Source organism: Leptosomus discolor, chromosome 16, assembly GCF_034619465.1.
Source record: "Leptosomus discolor isolate bLepDis1 chromosome 16, bLepDis1.hap2, whole genome shotgun sequence".
Lineage (NCBI taxonomy): Eukaryota > Metazoa > Chordata > Aves > Leptosomiformes > Leptosomidae > Leptosomus > Leptosomus discolor.
The window spans coordinates 12692901-12716310 of record NC_141406.1 but is presented as its reverse complement, the minus strand read 5'-3'; the positions used below and the strand labels follow the sequence as shown (position 1 = coordinate 12716310).

Here is a 23410-nt window from a genome sequence, read left to right as displayed (position 1 = left end):
GCTGACCAGCCACGAGCACACGGGCATTCCCGTGGAAGGCTAACCAGCGTGCCCGAGGGATGCCACCCGTGGGACTAAGGCATCACCCACCTCCCTCCTCCGCCCCCACGCTCCACGGCACGTGCAGGCAGGGGAGACGAGCAAAATGTGGGTCGCTTTCACTGGATGCAGCCCAGTACGTGCTCTCATGGGAATTCACGAAGCTGGAGACTAAGGAGCTGTCTGAAGACAAAGCTGATTTTTTTTATTATTTAATTTTTTTAAAAATAAATCTGTGACTTTATGAGAAGGCCTACGAAATTCCTTTCCCCTGTAATCCAGCTGAATTCCACGCAGCCAGGGCAGAAAACATCCCAACAATTTCTAAGCTTGCACGAAAGTAGGTCAAAAAACTTCCCCAATGTTTCAACAGCTTGAAGCAATTTAATTGCAAAACCAGTACCAAATGCTGACCCTCCCTCCCCACCCCCACCAGCAGATTTATGAGGGTGGTAAAACCTCGCCAGTGAGTCCTACAGTTAGATGCACTCACCAAAGCCTTGTGTCTGGTCTTGCAAAACTCGCTTGTGCTCAAAAAAGCCATTCCACAGTGTTACACTGAACAGATGCTGCCTCTGTATCTCAAGGTCGCAGGATAGTACAGAAGCACCAGCAAACACGGCTTACAGACTCAGAGGGAGCCCAGAATAACGGGTCAAATACAGAAAACCTTACCCAGGCAAAGCCCCACCAAAGCCCAAGGCCTTACACCAACAAATGGGCATTGTGCCTTTCATTGCGTTCTCGCATTTCCCCGTTAGAGGATAATAATTGCATCGAACATGTATGTTCCCTACTGACTTCGCAGCAGTGATGAATTCTCACCTACCCATCTACTCATTACAAAGAGGAGCTAATCACTTAATTCTTAACCTCTCATTAAGAATTACCCAACATCGCCCCTTCTGCATTGCTGGATTTTCAGTTGACCCTAAGCTTGTTAAAACATTAACTGTCTGAACTGAAATTTTCCACACTGAATTATTTGCTTCAAGGCATTTTTAGGCTTTTTTTTTTTCTAAATAGTAGATTTCAGCCAAAACAACTCTGCTGCTTCCAAGAACAAGTTTACAGAAAAATACGCCTTTCTGCAAGGTTCAGAAAGATTCTGGGAACCTTTTCTTCGAGCATCTTTGGTGCACTTAATACATCTGGCAAGACTGCTCTGTGCCAGCTATGTGCCTTTTGTTAACTCTGACAAATTGTCAAAGTCCAAAAAAATAAAATTAATAAAAATCTCACTTTGGTGCTTGCCTAAGGGAATGACTTTCAACCCAGCAAGTGAGTGGAGTGGGGTCTCAGGGAGCTCCAGCTCAGGCATGTACTCTGCCCATACTGCTGCAAAGGAAAGGAAAGGGCTGAGCTGGACTTTACCGGCACGTGTGGAGTGCTCCAGGCCAACAGCAACAAGTGTCCTACAAGAGCAGTGAACAAATGCAGGAGTCGTGGTCTGGACAGCAGCTAAAGCCTGAGACCACCCACCAAATGATAAGGATGACGTAAAGCAGCCAGCGACCCACTCTGCATGAGATGGAGTTTATCCTGGGCACTGAACGGACGGTGTTCTGATGCTTTCAGCAAATCAGGGGGAGGACACATAAGCTGGATTACAGGGGAATGGGATTTCATAGGCCTTCTCAAAGTCACAGATTTATTTTTAAAAAAATTTAAATAGAAAAAATCAGCTTTGTCTTCAGCAAATAAGGCTGCCAGTAGAGCATCAAGCTCTGCTAATCCTCCATTCGCAACTTTAACGTTCTTTTAATAATCTGGGCACCCAGCAGCCCCTCAGAGCACCATCTCACCTGTGCTGACGTCCCCAACGACGCGCTGCCGAGAACATCACCATCTCTATAACGCATCACCTCAGCCCTAAATCCCCACGTCCCCCTCGCAAACTCAAACCTGTTTGGTTAAACGAGCGGGGCTCCCGCTAACCTGGAAAACAAGCAGGCACAGGAGCCCCTCACAGCCTTCCTGCCACCAGCCCTTGCAGAGCCCAGGCACGGGAGGATGGTGGCAGTGCCTGCCTGCAGCAGGGACCCGGCTCACCCTACAGCTGGACCCAGGAGGAAAGCATTGGTGTCTCGGTTTGAGGAGCAAAACTGCTTCTTTAGGGAACAGTGTTGGCTTACGGTGATGGAAAACAACCACGAAATCACAGTGCTGGGGAGGCAAAGGTTTGCATGAAAAAGGCACCAGGCACATAACCCTTTGCCCTGAGAGCATGTCAAAATCCTGTGCCAGGATATTCAAAACCGTGACGAAGACATCAAAACTAAGACAACCCTCGGGTTTACAGAGGCCAAAAGGTGGAGGCTCACCGAAACGCTCAGGAGAAGCACAAATAAAATGCGAGGGAGGCGAGTGCTTGTTTGATGTCTCTTAAAAAGGAGCAAACTGTGAAAAACACCTTCAATTATACTAAGCACAAAGGCAGGGAGGCAAATTTTTAATTGCCCAATTTGGCGCTCAGCCACAGCAGTGGGATTCACACCTCCCCGCTTTGCAGAAACAGATTTTAAAGGTAATGGGGGAGCTCATCGCCGAGCTGACCAACACTTCTCCCAACAAAACAGCTGGTTGCTGGGGCTCAAACCACCCTCACCTTCCCTGGAACTAGGTGACTTCAGGCAGCTCCGAATAATCGTCACGGGCTTCCATGGAAACGTGGGACATGGTGATGTGGCCTCATGCGACCATCACCCACTCCTGGCTTTGCATTTCTCCCTGTGCCTGCTGCTCAGGGAGTTTCTTTAGGAAGATCCCCAAAGAGGCAAGAGGGGTCCCCTACCTGGGGGTGCAGGCAGGCAGCGCACAACCCCCTAACCTCCTCCAGCAGCCTGGGAAGCACCCTGTCACCAAGCCCAACGAATCCCAGGGGAATTTACTTACTCCGTGCCTTTAGCAAGTTTTAGCCTCCCACCTTTTGCAGCACCACTCATCCTCTTTCAACTGCCACATGGAGTAAAGCAAAGTCTGAGTCTTTCCAGCACACCAACCATGCAGTGATGTAGCATTAAGGTCCATGTTAATCCCAGCAGATGTATACCCTCTGATTGTCCCCTGCCAAATCTCAGCTGGTCATCAAGGAGGCAGAAAATCCCTCAAACCCATGCTAAAAGCATGGGAGAGTTTGCCTTTTCTAAAAAAGGCCTCTGCAGAAAAAAAATCCCTACTTTTATACTAGTCCAATACTCAGGTGACCAGCATGAATGCCATTGCACGAGTGTGACAGCACCTGCATCACAGGATCATAGAATGGTTTGGGCTGGAAGGGACCTTAAAGATCATCCAGTTCCAAGCCTGGGACATCTTCCACTAGACCAGGTTGCTCCAAGCCCCATCCAACCTGGCCCTGAGCACTTATCAGCAGGCATCAGTTCTGCAGAAGCAGGACACAGGCAACCGCATCTGCCCTCCACTAAGCATCACCTTTAAAAAAAAAAAGAAATAATAATTTCACCCCAATTGGCAGAGCTACATGAGCCAAAAAGCAGACGGGCAATAAGTCAGCATGATTAAAGATCCTGCAGCAGTCCTGTGTGCAAACATTGGGCCAGGTCCTGCGCCAGGCTCAGCACCACCCACACCCACTGCTGTCCATGGGTGCTGGGACACATAAGTCCCTGCTCGGGATGGCCAGGAAAAGCAGCAGAGCTCGGCAGCTTGGATGTGCCCAGCAAACCTCCTCCTCTGCCTGCAGGAGCCTTAGCGGGGCGATTGAAAGGGTGCTCCCCGGTGGGTGCCCACTCATGGAGGGTAGGGCAGAGCCCCCCAGCCGGCGAGTGGGTCCAGCCCTGCACCCCAGGAAGCTCCAGTTCATTCACTGGGTGACACCAGGTGCATCCTCCAGCACATGGAAAATCCACCACAGCAGCTTCTACAAACCTCATTTATTTAAAAATAAAAAATTGAGGGGAAATGAAAAGACAAAAGCCCTTCTCAGCGTGGTGTTATCAAGCTGAGGAAATGAGACTTCTAAAGCTCCCATTCAGAAAGAAGTGGGGGGGAGAGAAATCCCACTCCAGACGCACTTGAGCGAACAGCTTTTGAAATGGAAATGTCGCTCTTCAGAAACATTTACATTTCCTCCTATTGCCAGGGAGGAGGAAGGAGGCAGAGGAGCAGCAGGGACTCCTCAGCCATGCAAATCCAAAGGGGGGTCCATTCAGGGCAGCACCCGGGCGGCCCTGTCGAGAGGGGATTTGTCAGGGAGTTAATCAGGACCGGCACACGGTATTAATATCGCCTTGAAGGGGCATCAGATTTAGAGGGGAGGGAAGGGAATGAATGAAGACAGCTCTATTTAACCACCGCCGTAAGTAAGATACACCTAAAGGCTGCTTGGTTCCCTGCCTCCGTTCTCCCTCCCTCTGTTCTCCCTGCACAACCATCACCCAGATAATTTTTTTCCCCCAAAGCCTGGAGGTTGAGCTGCATGCTAAGAAGCAGCCCGACGGATGGAGAAAGGAAATGCAAGAAAGACCTAAGCTGTTTTGAGCGGTGGCTGAGGTGCGTTGTGGGACCAATCCAAACCTCCTCTTACATGCAAGAGCCATTGCACCAGCCAGAATCACCAACAACTCCCCTGGGGGCTCCCAGCACATCGGGCATGGGCTGATGGGTCCCAGCACTGACCCCCTGCAGCTTCTCTTCCAACTGCATCAGCTCAAAACCCAGAAGTTACTGCTCCTACAGCAATCCACCAAGCTCCCCTCACCAGCTGCACGCCACCACTTCATGGTCTTTACGATCAATTAATATACAGGTTCATTCTAGCTGTGCTCTCAGGTATATAAAGCAGGATATCAAATACCTCTCATCTGTAAAAATCAGATATTCTAAGACTGCAAGAAAACCGGACTTAATGGCAATACTGCAAAGACTTCTTCTGTCCCCAAAAATCTAGTAAGATGCCCAAAGTTCAATTTTTAACAGTAAAGTCTCTTTACTTCTACCAGAATGTCTCAGTATACACGCACACATGTCTGGTGGGCCTCAAACATGCACATGAGATCTGAACTGAGCAGCTTGGATGCAGGCAGGGGTCACTGCTGAATCTGTCCTGTGAACTTCGCTGGCTAAGACAAAAAAACAAGCAACTTTGTCATCAGGAATCCAAGCCGATCAGACTTCCATTTTGAGGTGGCTGCACTGGAAAACTTGTTTAAGTGTGAAACAAGGCTCACAGCTGCTTAAATGCTTTTGAAAATTTTTTAACCAACGTAAAGAACAGATTTGGGGGTGGGTGGCAAGTCCCTCCCTTGAAACAGCTTGTCTTGGCTTTTAATAAAGCTTTTAGTGGCCTCATCTGTCCCTGACACACCACTAAAGCCTGTTTAATTCCCCCTTCTTTTTGGCATCTCCCATTTAAGCGGGTGCTGGCCCTGCACCCTGCAAAGCACCGTCCCCAACATGTGCATGGGACACGGCGGGGACAACGCCTCCACCTGCCCCTCCGCTGCCCAAGGTATCCACCAGCAGCCTGGCAGCCCCCCCAGGCACACAAAACATGCACCAGCCACGGTCCCAAGCACCCCCCAAGCAGCGGTGCTACAACAGCACCTTGGGACGCACGCGGGGATACGGGGCGCTGCAAGAGGTGGGTGCAGCACCGAGCAGGGCCCGCCACTGCGCGCAGGATGCGTGCTGACAGGGGAGCACGGGTGGCGCAAAGCAACCGTCAGCTGCACCATCAATCAGAGCCAGCCGCGCGTTCAATGGTTTATTGTTCTAATAATTGTGCAGACACGTGGAAGGGGGTGCCTCGACATTCACCGCTTGTTTGAGCAGCCATTTCCTTCGCTGCTCCGCCTGCTTTTCCGTCAGGAGGCCGCATCCTGAGCCGCAGGGGCAGCAGGCAGGGGCTGGCAGTGCAGCCAGTCCCACCGCCAGCCCCACGGCCGGCGGGGCAGGAAGGCGGGAGGAAATAACGTCCCGCAGCACCAGGAAACCCAGGCGGGTGCTGGTCCAGACGTGTGTCCAGCCTGGCCCTCTGTCTCGACAAGCCCAGAAAAACATGCAAAATAAACCTTTCACAAGAGTTTTTTATTTATTTGGAGATCCTTTTTTGACATAATATTCCCCACTACCACCACCATTCAGCAGGCAGAGACAGTCTCAGGGTGTAGGAACCATCACAGCGTCTTACGCATGACACTCCTCGAGCATCACTCAGCTCTACAATCAGAGCAAGACTGATCAAGGAAAGACCAAATACTTACAAGACCACAGGATCAAGTGGCTCCTGAAGGCTCAGGGCAGAAACACCATTTCTAATTGCAAATGGTTGTGGGAGTCACTCAAACTGCAAACCTCTGCCCAGGCTGTTCCTGCAGAAAAGCACGAAGCACCCTTGCCTCTCCGAGCCAGGATGTTACAGCGAAAAAAACCTAACACCTCAGCTCCCATAGCAAGAATAAGCCCACAGTGAATTTGTTATTATCTGTTAGCAAAGCAGCAGCTTCCCACCAAGGCTGGAATTTCCATCTTGGTTTGGCAGGCACGGGGCTGTGAAATGATTACTGTGTTTACTTTTCCTTTGCTAACTATAAAATCCCATTCCACTGCCCTGCCAAGAATGACTGAAGCTAATAAAATTCAGGCATTTGGAAGAAAGCAATAATAAAACTCCCTTTTGGGGCCTTTATGATGAAATTTCCCCACTCCGATCAGCTATTATGCTGTATTCATGAACACTAGTGATGTCTCCAAGTGCACCCAGATTGACTCGAATCAATATTTAGCTTTGCTCAAGACTAAGCTTTTCGCCGTGTGGCTGCTGAAAGCAGGATCACTGAACACAGCTAGAAGCAGCCTTTGAAAAAAAAGCTTACAAGTATATGAGGCAGCACATATATCCACGTGCGTGTGTGTATAAAAAAAACATAGGCTTTTCAATTACTTAAAAACCTGTGAAACATTCATGGATGCATGAATTTACAAATCCCTCTCCAAATATATTGAAAGGCATCAATATAATGCACACTATGTATTTATATACACATACCTGCCTATTCTTTAGTAGCTTTTAGTGTTTGCAAGACCGTAACGCTCCTGTGTTTACATCTGCTGCTCTGCCTGCTGCCGAGGCAGAAACACATTAGCTGCTGGGGGCAATCTGCTCTACGTCATACCTGCGATGGCTGGCACGAGATAAAATAATGCAGCCCTGAAAAACAGCCTGAAATAAAAGCCTGTGCTTGGTTTGGTCACGTAACCATGTGGGACAGTTTGATTTGCACTAGGCAATGGTTCTTTCTTAAGCAGCCACGGAACGACAGCATCCAAAGCGGAGATCAGAAGGCAGAAACGATCACTGCTGCTCCTCAGGGAACGGCACAAGGAGGAAAGAAATCAGCCATGTCCCTTGTCAGGGCAGCGATCAGAGCAGGTCATTCAAAGACAAGCCTAGGAACTGTTACTGTGCAGGCAGAGGAGGTGATAAAGCACCACGACAGCAGAGAAACCCGCCGCTGGCATGGACCGGAGCAAGGTGCTGCGGGCTCTGCAGCCCCAGGGTGAAACCCTCGGGATGCTGCAAAGGCACCACGCACTGGGCAACCCCACATCTGCTGCCCATCTCCTCCTCTGCTGCTTGGCACTGCCAGAGGACAGCGCTCTGCTCTTCCCCTGCATCCTGCAGGAAAAGGTACTGGGTGTGGGATTAAAGGGACTGCCAGTCCTTGGCCGGGATGAAGGTGAGAAGCAGCGGAGCTGAACACTGGCACATGCAGAAGACGCTGTGTCAGAGCGCTACAATGACAAAAGAGTAACTAGATCTAGGTCAGGATTGCAAGGAGGTGGTTCAGGTCATTTCATCCCACACTGCTGCTTCTCCCCCACTAATTTCTGCTTTCGATTCGCCAAACCAGGGGTAGGACAGAGCACATCGCTCCTGCCCCAAGCCAGCTCTGCCGATGGGTAAAGCCTCATTTCCAAGGGCAGTGGGAGCAGGCTCCACTGCGCTCTCACTCCTTAGCCTCCTGCAAAAAGGTGCCAAGAATTAGAATTACATTTTTCGAGAGCAGCAGAACAAGCCAAGGGCCTGTCAGCTTGTCCTAAAACAACCCCTCTCCGCTCGCCGAGCGTGCAGCCAGCATTCCTGACGCACACCAGTGTCCATTGCCCCTTGGCCCCCCCACGCAGCGTGAAGCTGCAGAGCATTTCATGCTGGAGCAAGCCAGAAAACCCTCTGAATGTTCTCTGCCTAAAACACAGCCAAAGAGTTTTTATGTTTAAAAAGCAGGTTTAGGTCCAAAAAGAAAGGAGGTTTTCAGCGAGTGATTATAACAAGGCCCTTTGGCACTCGACAGCTCCTCTCTTGTTATTGATGCTAAGGGTGTTGTTAAGAGATGAGGCTCCACGAAGCACGGACGCGAAGTCACGGAGCTTTAGCAAGGGCTGTTGCCATGTTCAATATGTTATTACAGCTCCATCACCACAGGCACAAAAAGCAGCGACTCATCTCTGCCAAATCCATCTCTGAAATCACTCCCCCACTCCATCCCCTCCAGCAGCAGCAGGCAAACACCATCGATTGCTGTTCCATCTCCTCCACAGCTTTCCACCCAGCGCTGGGAAGGAAGGCTTTAGCATGAAATACCCTCCTCCTCAAAACACAGCACGTAAAATTAATCTGATTGGTGTCACAACTCACTGGCTCTTGTGCGAGTCAGAACTGTGGAGGGGCTGCACGTCATAACCATGGAAAAGTACAGCACACCAAAAATGTGCTCAGTGCTGTACGTTCACATAGATGACACTTGAGCTGCTCCCACCAAACCTCTTGCCCTCGCCAGGAAGACTCTTGGCAAGGAGGGGCACACAGGGACGTTGAATAAGGAAGGAGGACAGGTTCATCTGTGAGAAGACGTACGTGCTTGAGAATCGTTAACAACCTCATGCTGCTTTGTCACCTGCACTAACTGACCAGATCACATGGAAGCGGGAAGAATCACATACCCCATCGCGGAGCGCGCCCGGATCCAGCAGGAGCTGGAGCAATGCTCCATGCCCAGCAGCACCCACACCCACTCCCAGAAGACGAGGGGAAGAGAAGAAACCCAGATCAGTCTGAAACTGCAGGGGGAGAAGAAAATAGCCAGGACATCACTCTTGGTACCAGGACTGAAATCTTCCCTGGAAATTTATACCAGGTGAGGGTTTCTTTTTTACCATAAACGTGCTAAAACGGATTGACAGCCGGCAGACAGCAGCGGTGGCCGGCACAGCCCTCCTCACCCTGTGCCATCCTCGTGCTTTGGAAAAACGCACAGGAGATCGGTTGCCAGTTCCTGCCAAACTGAGCCCATTTCCTAAGTCTCACCTGAGGACTGACAAAGTTAAGCAGCAAACTAGCTTCGTTGTCTCATATTTTGAGGACATAACAGGTCACATAAGAATCACTGCTATTAAAGAAAAAAAATAGATAGACATAACGTGTACAAACACTTCAAAGGTGGGAAAGAAAAAGCTCCGTGAATCCATGCAGCATACCCAGCTCCCAGCTGGCAATGTTTCTTCCAATTACAGGGTGAGACACACAAAGTCAAGGGATTTTCTTTCCCCGAAGCAGATCAGGTGAGATGTCACACTGCACGAGCCTTATAATATTGACTGAATGGAACAGAAAAGTCCAATTATGTAAACGATGAAGCAGGCTCCCGAGAAGCAGCCAGCCTTATCACACCGCCCTTCTCCACCACTACGGCTTGAAAGGCAATTTAAAAGGTTGGTTTGGATGTCGATCACCACAAATGAGCCGAAGAAGTGCAAAACAACAACCTGTGCTTGAGGCACTGTCAGTTCGCCCGGTGGTTTTCCAGCCATGCCAGGCCTCAGCCCCGCTCTCCGTGGCCCAGGGACTGCTGTGGGCTGGAGCAGCCAGGGCAGGGGAGAGACGGGCTGCAGGTGGCTTGGGGAAGGTGAAGCTCAGTTTTTACATCCTGCCTCCAGAGTGTTTCTGCAGCCCACAGGGGCTTTCCCTTCCATGCCAGAGTCTCTCAGACCATAGTTCAGCTTTTCAACCACAGGAACTTCAGCTGAAAAATGGACTAAAATCAGTTGTCTTGTCAATCATGGGGCTCTTTCCCTTTACCCCCCGCCCCAGGGCCAGCTGGAGTCCAACATCTCAGAAGGACTACGCAATGCCTAACAGCATCTGGTTTTCAAATGAAACCAGCATGAGTCTGTGCATGGGATGGAGCATCACATTCCAGATACAACACTCCTCCGGCTGTTTGTTCCCTTGGCTTCCCATCCCGAGCTGGTGCACAGCACGGGCTGGTGACAAGCCCTCGCAGCCATCGCAGCCATCCTGGCACGGCCGCTGCGCAGAGAACGATGCAACGAACTCCCGGGCATGTCACGAGAGCCAGACTGCTTGCACGAGGCAGACACACACTCCCGAAGGTGTGCTCACGTTCAGGTGAGCAGGGGTCCACACACCCAGCAGTCGTCCTCCTGCGATTAGGAAAGGATCTTCAGAGCAGGGAGGAAAGCAGAGGAAGGGAAAAATCCAGGCAGAAGTGTTTGCACTGTGACAACGTCAACAATGCAAATATTTCAGCTTTTAAATATGTTTGGAATGACAGAGAATGCCAACATCTCTCTCATCTTCCCAGAAATAGCTTTGAATCATTGCTGCCCTAACGCAAAGTCCTCCCTTCTCCTTCCCCCACCCAACCAGATCATTTTTGCAATCAGATTTTTATCAGGCACAAATCAGCAACGTGAGCAACCACACAGCAGATGGGTGCATGTCAAACACGTCGCAGGAGGATCCTCCTACAGCTGCTGAACTCGACAACCCCACACCACTCGGTCCTGACGGGCACTCAACTGCAGGACCAGCCTCAGGACCACAGGGAATGCCCAGCCTGCCTCCTGGCCAAGGGGGCTGCAAGGAGAGTTAATCAGAAAAGTTGTTCTCTGCAGGGGAAGGAGGACAAAAGCAGGAAAGACGTAGGTGCATTTGTACCCACTAAAAATTGTTTCATTTCATTGCTCAGACCTGAGGTTAGAGCCGCTTCCATAGAAGTCTGCTCCTCCAAGCAGCAGTTTGGAAGCCATGCAGCGGGCGCAGGCTTTGCATCGAGCACCCTGCAGTCCTTAGAGCAAGAATTACTCCTCATGGCAAGATGTTTGAGGCATTTCACTTTTCAGTGTGAGAATTATTCTTCTTCTCATGGCAAGTCAGTTGAGGCATTTCATCTTTCACAGGGCTGATAAAGTCACGCACAGGCACAGAACTCTGCACCTCACTCGGGGTTTGGACAACCTGAAGCGAGCAGCAAGCCACTGGCAGCATCGGTGCGTCCCCTCTCCATCGGTGCTACGGCGGCTCCGCAGGATCCCGCTGCCTGGGCATCCCACGGGGCTCGCTGACAGCCACCCCCTCCCCACCAGATGTGGGCACAGCCACAGCTGGGCAAGGGAACGGCTCGCTCTCCTGTGGCAGAGCTGCACAGCCAAGGAGGACAGCCCTGTGCTGTCGCTGGGTCCTCACTTGCAGACATTCATCAAAAGCCCCAGTAACAAGCCCAGAGCTCTTTCTCCCAAGTGAACAACAACTCCGGTGGGGAAGGGAGAGCCCAGCACAATCCACGCTGCAGACTCAGAGGCTACGGGAGGACACGCGTCCAGGGACGGCCGACGCTCACAGCTTTGTTTCGTTCTCCAGCCCCTCTGCGCTATTGTTCTGCGGCAATAAATCACGGGGAGGCGCTGGAATTCAGGGCTGGTTTCTACAAGAGGGAGCCTGGGGTGCGGGAACAGAGATGTCGCCTTGCTTTTGCTTGCTAATTCCCTCGGCAGCCGCGGTGCTCAGCGCCTTTGAGCGCTCCACTCCTACGCATCCCGTCGGAGCGCCGTGGCTCTCCTGGTTCAAAGCACTGCTGTGTTTCCACCCCCTCCGCTCCCTTCCCCCAGCGCTGGATTACTCAATTAGAGATTATGCTTTTGCCAGTTACCTCCAAGCCAACTGGGGCCTCTGCCAAGGTCAACACAAGTTCCAGCCAGTTTCATTAATAACTGTGAGACCAACCCACTGGAAACTCTGAGAGGTTAATCCCAGCAACAGATCAATGTTCCCATAACAAAGCCACGGAGCAGAACCGCCACTGGTGATTTACCAGCCAGCCAGCCCTGCTATCCATGCCAGGAGCTGCGGCACTGCCCCTCCGAGCATTCCTCCCCTTTCCGGGGCGAACCCTGCTGCCAGAGTCCTCAGCCTCCTGCTCCTCTCCCCCGGCACATTCGGCAAGGGATGGAGCAGCTACCAGGGAACAGCACTGCCAAGGCGCCAGCCAGCGCAGCGAGGAGGAAGCAGGGCTCCCGAAAGGCCTTTCGGTTGTCCTCGGTGATCTGCCAGCCTGCAACCAGGGCAGGGGTTAGCAGGCTAGCCAAGAGCCTTTCCATCCCACAGCCTGTTTTCCAGGAGTTTATTGTAAATTGGGCTCTGGAACGGGCAGCCAGTGTGAAATTTGGCATGTACACTGCTGGCTTCCATGCATCATTAAAAAGGCATTTTAAATGTGTTAATTCCTCCTTTTTCAATTAATTGCTTTTAAAGCTACATTAATGTGCATCAAAGCAAAACACCCTTTGCCCTAATTTCTGCTTTGCCATACATATTTCCTGGCCTTGGTGCCGTCCTTTCCAAGACTGCCCCTTTCCCTTTTCTTATTCCATTTTTCAGTCCGTAGCACAACAAAAACACTCATGCAGAAAGGGAAGAAATTAAAACCCTTCAACAATGTAAAGCAGAGTCCAAGTCCTAACAACACATGGCTTCTTAATAGCCTTTTTCCATCAATAGTTGTTAATTATTTTACAAAAGAGGGAAGTGGCATTGTCCCTTGTACAGATGGGGAAATCTGAGATACAGAAAGGGGAAGAGACTTACCAGTGACCAGCAGCCTGCCAGGGCAGATGGCAGCAAGGTTCAGGTTTCCTAAGCTTCCACCCAGCCCCGTACCCGTGGGACTACATGGCTCCCTGTAAGCGTATTCTTGCCGGAGCAATAGGCTACGTGTTAAGTGCAGCCAGCCCGCCCTTGCAAGGGGACTAAATGCAGATCACGACTGACTCACATCCTATAGGAAGGAGCAGCAAACCACGTACGTGGTGGAAAAGCAGTCTCAGAAACGGGAAGAAGAACAAGTGGAAGCATAACGGGAATAAGAAGAGATGGAAGGGGAGAGGCAGGACTAACCTCCAGCTCTGGAGAGAGGAGAGCAGGCGCTGCTGGACCAGACGCGCCACGCTCACCATCCCTACGGGGCAGGATCGCACGCAGCACCAGCTGCGCACGTACGCGCAGAGACAGGGGATCGTGCAGATACATTACTGGCCTGCTCTGGAGGCGTCTGGTTTACTCCTATCTGCTGTTACGTGATGGAGCTCCATGACTTTCTCTATCGGAAAGAAAGCAGAAGCCACCGAGGGTCCTGGGAACTACCTCCTGCATCTCTGCCAAGAGCACACCCGGCAAATCCGCATCATGGCAGCTCTTCCAGTGAATCTCGTATCCAGGGTTGCAGTGATTGAAAAAACAGTCCCGCTTTATTTTCGCCTGGTTATTCTCAGCCAGTTCAAGGGAGCACCTTCTTGAAGGCAGCGTCAGCCCATGCTGGCACAGAGGGCACAGGGACATTTAATTTCTCCCCCAGCAGACAGCTCACAAGAGCCGCTCTGGCCACGTCCAGCACAAGCAGCCCAGGGTTACAGCACTACAGCAACGTGACAGCAACCCCTTTTGCAGGGAAAAAGATGCTGAAGTGGGAGAAAGCAGGCAAGAAAACAACCTTCTGCTCCCCAGCTTGAAAACAAACACGAATGCTTGAGGATACGAGCAATGCGAGGTTTGTAAGGAAAGGCAGTACCTCTTACTAGACCAACTGAGATTTAGCTGTAAAGCTGCTGCTTTTGAAAGGCACGCTGCCCAAAAGCATGTCTGTTTTCTCCAGCTATAAGGCACTGATCTAATAGAAGACATTACCTTCTCCTTACAAACTAAGCCTTGCTTGGACTGAGGCTGCAGTGATCCAGACCTGGGTAAAGGGGCCCAGCTCACCTCATGTTTGGAAGAGGCAGATGAGGAATAAAAGACATAAGAGATCCAATTCCCTTCAGAGAAAAACTCTGGAACCTGTTACCAGCATTTGCCACATCAATCACTTCATCTGTGTTCAGAGCACAGATTATGGCCCAAACAAAGGCCTTGGAAATGCACAGAAATGGTGTTAACGTCTCTGCCCCTGGGCTGAAGGTTGGTAAATCCGATATGACTGGCAGTTACCAGGCACGTGCTAAACTCACATCCCACCACGGACCTGATTCTGCATCTCGGCTCCACTGCTCCTCTGAAACCAGCAGGAAACAGCAGGTACCCACTGCCTGAGAGCGACACCCATTGCTGCTGCGTTAGTTATGTCCCCTGGGACAGTCAGGCTGGCACCCAGAGCGTATAACCAAATCCTTACCCTTCTTATTGAGGGTTCTGTGGAGCTCTCTACTGTGCAAAAATTAGCTCAATCTGCAAAATCACCATGAAAAGCAGCCCTAGCGCTGTTACTCTAATGAGTAAATTGAGCTCATCCCCACACAGTGACTGCAACAACATGGAATGGGGTGAGGGGTAAGCGAACAACTAGGATAGTCTGTCTAAACAACCAGCAGCGTGTTTAGTAATACTGGGCTCACGTGGTGTATCTCGCCCAAAGAGCTCACCCGGTTTGCAAAGCTGCCCTAGATAAAGTATTGAACAACTTCATCAGGCGCTGACTCAGCAGCACAGATGGAACAGCAAATTTCTCTCTCTGGCTCTGGTCACTGGGACAAGGCGCCACCCACTCCGGGACACACGTCCTGCCACCACACGTGTGCCACCACTCTGGTCCACGCACAGTTCACACCCACCTAGAGCTTGCAGGAAGGGAGGACGCTTGCAGAATAACTCCTGAGAACAGAGAACATGCTGAGCAAGCAGGAAAAACACAGTGCTGCTAGAAGCGAAGCGCGGGCCAGTGTCCGCAGGGATGGAGCAGAGTGAGGATTAGCCACCAAGACAGGCTGCATCGTGACGTGCTGTTTTAGGAGGTCATATCAGCCTGGCAAAGGAGCTGACGGCACTCACGGAGCTCAGCGCAGAGCCTCTTGGGAAGGTCTTTATCAGCTGCTCTAGATGGTCACTTACACCATCAGAGCCCAGTGCCAAATCCAACTGTTGCTGGCTTAGTGTGGATGCAAGTAGTAGCTTTATATGTGCAAATAGCCCCGATACACAAGTGTCTAGAGCTTGTAGTCAAAGACCAGTCACAACTCCTGACATTTCTGCTGGATCGGCATACCCAGAACAGCTCCTCCAGCACACTAAGGCTCGAGGAGAGGCACAGATCAGCTGCAGGAGATTTACCACGACCTTAATGTCCACAAGCAGTTTCTAGACTAGTCTGAGGATGACTGCTCAAGAATAAAGCCAAAAGAACTGCTATCAATCCAACTTCCCAATTTGCAAAGGCAGATATACCTTCAGAGTGGTGGTCCTACACACCAGACTTGCCTTTTGCTTCCAACCGCTTGAACAGCACTGAGATCACCTCAGTCTTGCAGTGAGCTCCATCAAACCCGTTCTGGAAACAGCCCCCATTAGTTTTGAGCAACTAATCCCACTCCACTTAGGCTCTCGCCAGTCAGGAACGCCATGGTTTTTTCTTCCTTCCAGATTCAGAAATTACAAACGGTTCCACTAAAAGCATCATCTTGTCTGGCTGAACTGTATCTCACAGCCTTCTCTCTCTCTCTTTCACTAACAAATGTTTTAAGCCCATAAAATGCATGTAATTCTTGGAAATGTGTCACAGACCAAGAAGCAAATGCAGCCCCTGAACTCACCAACTCATGCCTCAGGAGTGGCTTTGCCTATTAGAAACAAATAGCTGAGACAATACGCGGTTTTCCGGTGAGCAGCAGAACAGAACTGCTGATGGAAACAATGTGCAGACAGAAAAGCCATCTTGGTTTCCTCATGTCTTTGGAGAGGGATATTTTTTGTTTTGTGGCCAACAGTTCGTTTTCCCCATCAGCCACCCAACCCAGCAGTCCCTGAGTATACAGTTCAGAGTCACCACAACACATCTTGGTGGCACAGAGAGCAGACTCCTGGCTGGTCACAGCATCACCTTAAGATGCATCTTGGAGGGAGCAGCAAAGATGGGACATAGAAGGTCCTTGGAGGCATCTTTTCCAAGGCAACACACTACCAAGAGCTAAAGGAGAGCTTACGTGTCTGGTGCATTTCTCATGGTCTCCAAGTTCAAACACAGGTCTTAAGAAAAAGCTGCTCCATCTCTTCCAGCATCTTTCACCCTTCCTAACTGGCAGTCCCTGCAGCCCTTCCCCTAGGAGATCCAGCCAGGCCTCCCTTGGCATCTGACCCATCCCAAAGTTAAAATGTCCTTCTCATGTGAGACAGGTCAGAAGGATCTCACGTAAGGCCCGCCAGTACTGTACGGGTAAGAGACATCTAAATATCCCGGCACTCCCAAGCAAGCGCTTTCTTGCCCATGTGTCATTTCAATCAGCTCCCACAGGGATACAGCAAACCATCCCCATCACCCTGGGTAAGGACTTCTTTTTCATTTCACTGAGGGCTCAGACATCTCTGAAGCCCAGCCTGCAGCTGCGTTAACCCTCGGCGCTCGCAGCTCCACAGCTCGCAACTGGCAGTGCAATCCAGCTGTCCCCAGCATGTTTACCTGGCAAGACTTTCCTGGCAACCAGGAATATGTCCAAGCCCAAGGTAAAAATCAAATGCAATTTACCCCAACAGAGCACAAAAGTAAATCCGAACAGGCATACAAGGGATTTCTCTTTGCAACATTTATTACCTGTGCAGAAAGGAAAATGGCAAGTAAACAATTTGCTTTGTTAAATGAGACTAAGACCAGGGAGGCTTTCCTGGGGAAGATTATATTAAAGAACCACCAGCAACCAATTTAAACCCTTCAAACGCCAATATTAAATGAAGAGATGTGATAAATGAGGAAGGTCAAGTAAAAATCAGATCAGGGCACAACATCCAGAAAAGCCAGACATGCCAACCCCTAATTCAGCCTACGGGAGCTTCCAAATTGTTCTGATACATCTAATAGCCCAGTAAATGCAAGCTCATGACTAGAACAGTTATGGGGAAAGCTGATACACTTCTGCTTCCCCAAAGCAGTCACCCCATCTCAGTGAGTATCATCCAACACCACCAAGCACAGCTTGATGCATCAGGAACACCATCTAAACTGATTTCAGCAGCGGCTCAGAGCCTCAAAGGTAGCTCTACACAAGCCAAGAGGATCCCAAAACACAAACCTCGCACTCAGCTAGCACCCCGGCCTGTTGCCCCCTTACCTTTGAGAGATCCTCTGTCCCTCCCTGCTGGCTTTGGTTCAGGAGAGGCGAGTGCCGCATCAGAGGGTCCTGCAGCAGATCCAGACGCGGCCTCTTGGTTTCAATGAACTCCAAGTCCGACGGCTTGGTCAGGTCAGAGAGATAGGAATGCGCCTCTGTTCTCAGGTGCAACTCCTGAGATCTGGAGATAAAGAAAAAAAAGGAGCCTTTAGAAAACAAACCACCTCTGCTCTCCCCTGCTCTATGACTGCAAGCCACTCGAGAAGGACAGAGGGCTCGTCTTCTGCCCGTTTCCCAGAAGGATGCATGAAGGGAGGCCAGGTGGCCCTGGACTCAAATGTCTCGGGTTTTGGCAGACGCGGGATGCACAGCTCCATGGCTTGGTCGCTGGGCACGGTCCATCTCCTGCAGTGCTCACTGCATGCAAGCAGGACCAGGCATCACCTGGGGGAGCAGGACACGAGGTGCAGGACCACTGCCATCCTCCAAGCCCAACAGGCCACCCCTACTGTCCCTCTCCTCAGCACTGCCGCCATGTCACCTCGAGAGCCCTGCTCCATCTCCTGTCCCACCACACGTGGTCGGTGGCTGTGCCTACACCAGGGCAAAGTGAACGAGGCTGCAGGTTTGAGCCTTCCCTGTCATGCCACGTGGGCTGGGCTGACCAGAAAAAGCCAAAGCTTAGAAAATCCTCAAATCTGGCCCACAAATCCCCCTGTGGCCCCTAAGACCAGGCAGAGCTCCCTTCTGCCACATTTGGCTTATTTAGTCAAAGGTACCTGCACCACTGTTTATATTTAGTGTCGTCTATAGGAACACCGAAGATTATATGCTGGGGTAAAAATGCATACTCCTCCACAGCTAGACAGTAGGGATTTATTTTTCCAGGATGGGGGAGGAAAAACCAGCCACATGTAGTTGCACATCTCTGACACAGACCTGGCAAGCTGTAAAGGCACATTACCCAGCGACAGCAACTGCACTGACGAGTCACCTTGGGCTCAAATACCTTTCACCTGTTAGATATGATGTGGTTGGTAATACCTGGAAATTGGGTTTGGTTTTGCTTTTTTTAAACAAATGTAAAACTTTTTTTGTAGCTCTATTTTTCCTAGCAGGATTCTCTTGTGGGAATTGTAAAGGGATCTTACAAAAATACATTAAACCTTTCACTACGCGCAAGGATCAGCTTTGCTACAGCAGCTCCAAGGGTGTGTTTTTAACACTTCAGGCAGAAGTGTCTCTTAAAAAAAATAAAAATAAAATGAAGCACAAGAGATTCAAAGCTTGGAAAAAAACATGGCTTATTTTGGTCTCCCCTTAAACAAGATTGTTCAAGTTCTCCTGAGCTGCGTGGTGAAGTATCCTCCCCAGTTACCAAACACTGACAAACTAAACAGCCTTTGAAGCTCCTCGAAAGGGAGGAAGGGAGGGGATGCGTTCTGACAAAAACAAGCACAAGAGATGGGGGTCTTGTGCGTTGTTTGGCCCGCACCCACCCACTGCAACTGCTGATGTTGATTTTTACCTAGCTAATTAAATATTTCAGAGAGGATGACAAAAAGGGAAGGACCCAGAGCCCTCTGAAGCCAGCGGGAGTCTTTCCAGCGGCTGTAACGGCTCTGGATTACATCCAGAGAGGAGGAACCCCGGTGAAAGCCACCTTCTCAGGGGGCACCACCTTGAGCAAAGCCCTCTGCCCTCCCCTGCAGCAGTGTGGCAAACCTAACCCTACTCCAGGGAAGCAAGATAAAGGTGGGTTGTTTTTTTTATTCCTTTTTTTTAATTTTATTTTTATTTAAACATCAACAGCAAGCACAAAGCATGCACATGCCAAACTCTGCTGCTGCGGGTTTGGCGCAGGTGGCCAGCACGGGGATTTAGGCAGCAGTTTTGCTGCTGACACGCAGAAACAGAATCTGGCTCGTCCTCTTCCTCCTCCCCAACAAAAAGGGGATGGGAGAGCGGGGAGGCTCTGGCACTGCCGTTGCCACTCCAGTCTCCAACCTACAAGAGAGCGAGCGCACAGCTCACACAGCAAACTTTTTAGAGCAGAACAGCTCTTAGGTTTGGCATTGAAGCACAGCTCGCTTCACCTGCAAACGCTTTCACACTGAATGATCCTCAACTTTTCTCAGCAAGCCCAGAAATCTCTCCTGGCACCTCTCAAGTTTCCTGCTGGCGTGTCCCAACCCCTCGTGCAAACCCTGCCCGCCCGCAGCTGCACACCAACATTTCGGGCTCTGCTGTAAAACCCAGGAACAATAAGCAACTGTTGAGCTGGGCAGGTGCTAAAATATTCCAACACCCAAGGCTCTGCTGTACTGAGGCAATTAAAAATCAGATGTATTTATTTTCACTTCTTCCTTCTTTTTTTTAAGGCCGTATTACCAAGAAGCTGCTAACTGACACAGGACAGCTCTGAGACCTCGCAACACAACCTGACACAACTGCTACGCTCAGAAAAAAAAGTCTTTTTTTTTTTTTAGATAAGAGCAACACTCAGCTTTACAAAGGCAGTTACTTACAGCAAGGCAGGGGCCAGGCCAGGGAAAGCAGCTGCAATGTTATAGGGTGCTATTTTATTTCCATTTCCACATCCATTGGAACTGCTATTAACTTTATCCACTGGAATTTCCAGCCGCTCCCAAGATTGCTTTGCCCAACACAACCCGCTCAGCCTGTCCTGGCTGCAAACACAAGTGCTCTTGCTTGAAGCCTTCACACCTTTCACTCTTCACATCCACACCTGCAGCAAGCTCTTTACAACAGACTTTTATAGGCAATGACGTTGCTGTCAGCATAAAAACAGCCCTGCCTGAAAACCCCTCCCGTTACACCGGGTCTGGGGTTTCGCTGCATTTTCCAAATAGTTCCCACCTGGCTGGTTTATTCCAGAGATTCCTACTTTGCTGAAGGGAAAGAGTGTTTTAAATTGAGCTAATGTGAGTTATGTATGATTAAATTAAATAAACCAAATGCCAGTGTTAATTATCAAGTGGGGCAGGTTAGTCTTCACCTGGAGTCCTTCACCACAAACACTAGACTACTTAAAAGAAGCGGAGCAGCACGAGATCTGCTGACACACCAAGGCTGGGCGCCCAGTGTTTGCCCCGACGTCCAGCCATCCACGCACAGCTCTGCTTTGGGCAGGTACGGGTCCAGAAGACCAAGATAACCCAAGATGAGACCTTTGGTTTATTACTAATCTGACAAACGAATCGCACCCTACCAGCTGCAGAGCTGCATTACTCATTTGCCAGGGCTGTTTCCTCAGCAGACTCACATGAGGCATTAGGAAGGTATGAGCAGATAAAATCCTACAGCAAGTGTGGGGCACCTGCAGCTTGCTCCAGCATATGCAGGTCACCGGGACCCAGGAAAACATCTTCTGCTACATTATACCTACACCAGAACCAGCTGAGCACAAGATGCACTGAAAATAGGGGTTGATTGCTAGCTGGGTAAAGAGGAAGCTGAGAGTATCTCTCTCCTGGGAGAGATGATCAAACAAGACATCCTGAGCTGCCCTTCGGGCTTGTAAGAACAGCCCTGATGAGACCTAAATGGATCTTACCTTTATCTTCTTTGCTGAAGCAAAAATCACAGGGAAATGGACACGTACAAACTTTTCAGGAGGTCAAAGAGGACTCTCCCACTCCACTAACTCACCTCAGGAGAACACTGCCTGGCTCTTCAGAGCAGCACAACCCTCCCCTGCTCTTCAAACCTTCCCATTTCTCCATCAGCTGAGCAGCAGAAGGCGGCAGCAGGATGAATGACTACTATTCTGCAACATCCAGTGAACCCAGCTTGACTTTACAAAGACATGCCTCCTGAATCAAGGCCTCCAAAATCAAGGACCAGCAGCAACTCCGAGCCGGTTCCCAGCAATTTCCCAGCTAGGGCACATTTTATTTTGCTCCCATCCGCAAATATTGTTCCCTACATCACGGGGCCAAACAACATAACCACGCTGGAAAACTGGCTCTTGCTGTCTCTTGGAACCAGAACCAAGACAAACGATCGCCTTGCTGCAGCTGTTTATTTCCCCTGGCTGAGATGGTTTGGTGGGAAATTGTGTCCAAAAATAAGTTTTAAAGAAAGTCTCCAGCCCCCACAGGTACAGACAGACAATAAAATGCCTTTGAGAGCAAATAATATAGAAAACCACTAGTATCAAAGTGAATTATTTATAGCCAATGGTAAGATTTGTCAGAGATTTCAGCACCCCCCCTTTACAGCTAACAATAGCCAGAGTGGGAGACTGGGCAAGTTGAGACCTGTTGAAGAGAGAAACTGGAGGGTTTGTAGGAGCCAACGGGCCACCAGTCAGCTAAAAAGAAAACTTACCAGGCCAGCTGATATATTCCCTCTGTCATATAAGTGGAGAGGGAGAGAAAACATCATGACTTAATAACAGAGGCCATGGGAAGAGCAGCCTGTCTGGGCGGGGAAGGTGGAGCTCCCACGCCCTCAGCAACGACTGCCAGCAGCAGGATTGAGTCTTTACAAGCCAAAGGTGTGGGACAGCCTCAAGCAGGATGCTTAGCTCACCATGTGGTCCAGCTCAAGGCTTCCCAGGTCCCCACGAAGTCTGACTGAATGCCTGTGACCAGGTGGTCCCACATGCGTCCTCATGATGCTCCGGCTGCGCATTCCCACACAAGGGCAGGTAGCTGTGCCTCAGCCGTCCCGCGCAACCCCCTCAGCCAACTTCTTCCAAGCCAGCTGCAACTTAGATAAGAACAGATGCTTTATTTAAAACCTGCATGTTGAAGATCCCCATACCCAGAGCCTGAATTACTCATGGACAGGACCAGCAGAAGCTTTAACACTGTGCCACACAACGGCACTGCCTCACTCAAGGGGAGGACAAGGAATATTTGTGCCTCTCCACAAGCTCCCCCACATGCTTTCTCCAGGCATCCAAAACCTGGAGCCCCACAGGGAAGCCCCACACCCTCCTAGCAGTCCTGGGTGGCTGGAGCACTCCCTGAACTAATGGCTTGAGGGACATTCCAGGTTTCACCAGGCCTACTGCACACTTTGTAGGATCACCTTTCCTCCCTCACAATAAATCTGGTTCAAGATTATGCACGGGAGAGTCACTTCATGAACTTTTACCCCTCCATCCCAGCCAAGGCAAAGCCCTCACACCTCCCTGCCAGGGCACATTGGCCCATTCCACAAAGCCTGCTATCTCCATATCTCCTCTCTGGAGCCTCAGTAACCCTCTGTGCCCACTTGTGGACATGCCCACAGCCCACACCAGAGCAGAGGGTACTTGGGAGGCAAGGCTTGCTCACCAAGTGTCTACACAGCACCATCTGCCCTTTCCAGCAGTTATTTTCCCACGTTCATTTATAAGGAAGAAAAAAAATGCAGGTCCCAGAACATCATTTCAAGTGTGAAAAGACACAAAGATGTATGGTTGCAGGGATTTCAGCCGCACCACTGCTCACTCCTGAGAAAAGGGTCACCTTTAAAAATGGAAACTTAATTAAAGACCATAAATAAAATCAGATCAGTCGTGCTGTTAACAGTTGGTGCCATTTGGCCCAGCACAGATGAAGACCGAGAGCTGCACGTGATTTCCAGCGGCCACGCACACCGCCCTGGCTTCCCACTGCTCCCCAGGCTCCTCAGCCAGCAGGATTAATCACATTCAATAAGCACAGTAATTAGGCCTGCTCTCATGCTATATTGCACATGGCTATCTCAGATGGCTGCAGAAACACAGCAGCTGCTTAACGTATCCTAAACGTCATACTTCAGACCAACACTGGGCAAACTCTTCAAACTCTTCATGGCTGCTAAGACTGCTCCAAAAAAGCAGCATGGTCTCTTGAACTGGGAAAACAATCTATGAAAACAGTGACTCACCTTAAGCGGGATAAAGGTGGAATATATTGTGTTAACATGCATACCACTTACAGCCACGTTTTCTGCCAGAGAAGCC

General features: G+C 50.2%; 1 protein-coding gene across 4 annotated transcripts in view; it reads right to left on the bottom strand.

Annotated features, from left to right (window-relative positions):
* Window positions 1–23410, bottom strand: part of NCOR2 (nuclear receptor corepressor 2) — a 177893-nt gene that overhangs the window by 135522 nt on the left and 18961 nt on the right. For all 4 annotated transcript variants that reach the window (XM_086474356.1, XM_086474359.1, XM_086474357.1 and 1 more), the window contains one exon: window positions 17449–17629. In XM_086474356.1, coding sequence (XP_086330482.1) covers window positions 17449–17629 — 181 coding nt within the window. The remainder of the gene's footprint in view (window positions 1–17448; window positions 17630–23410) is intronic.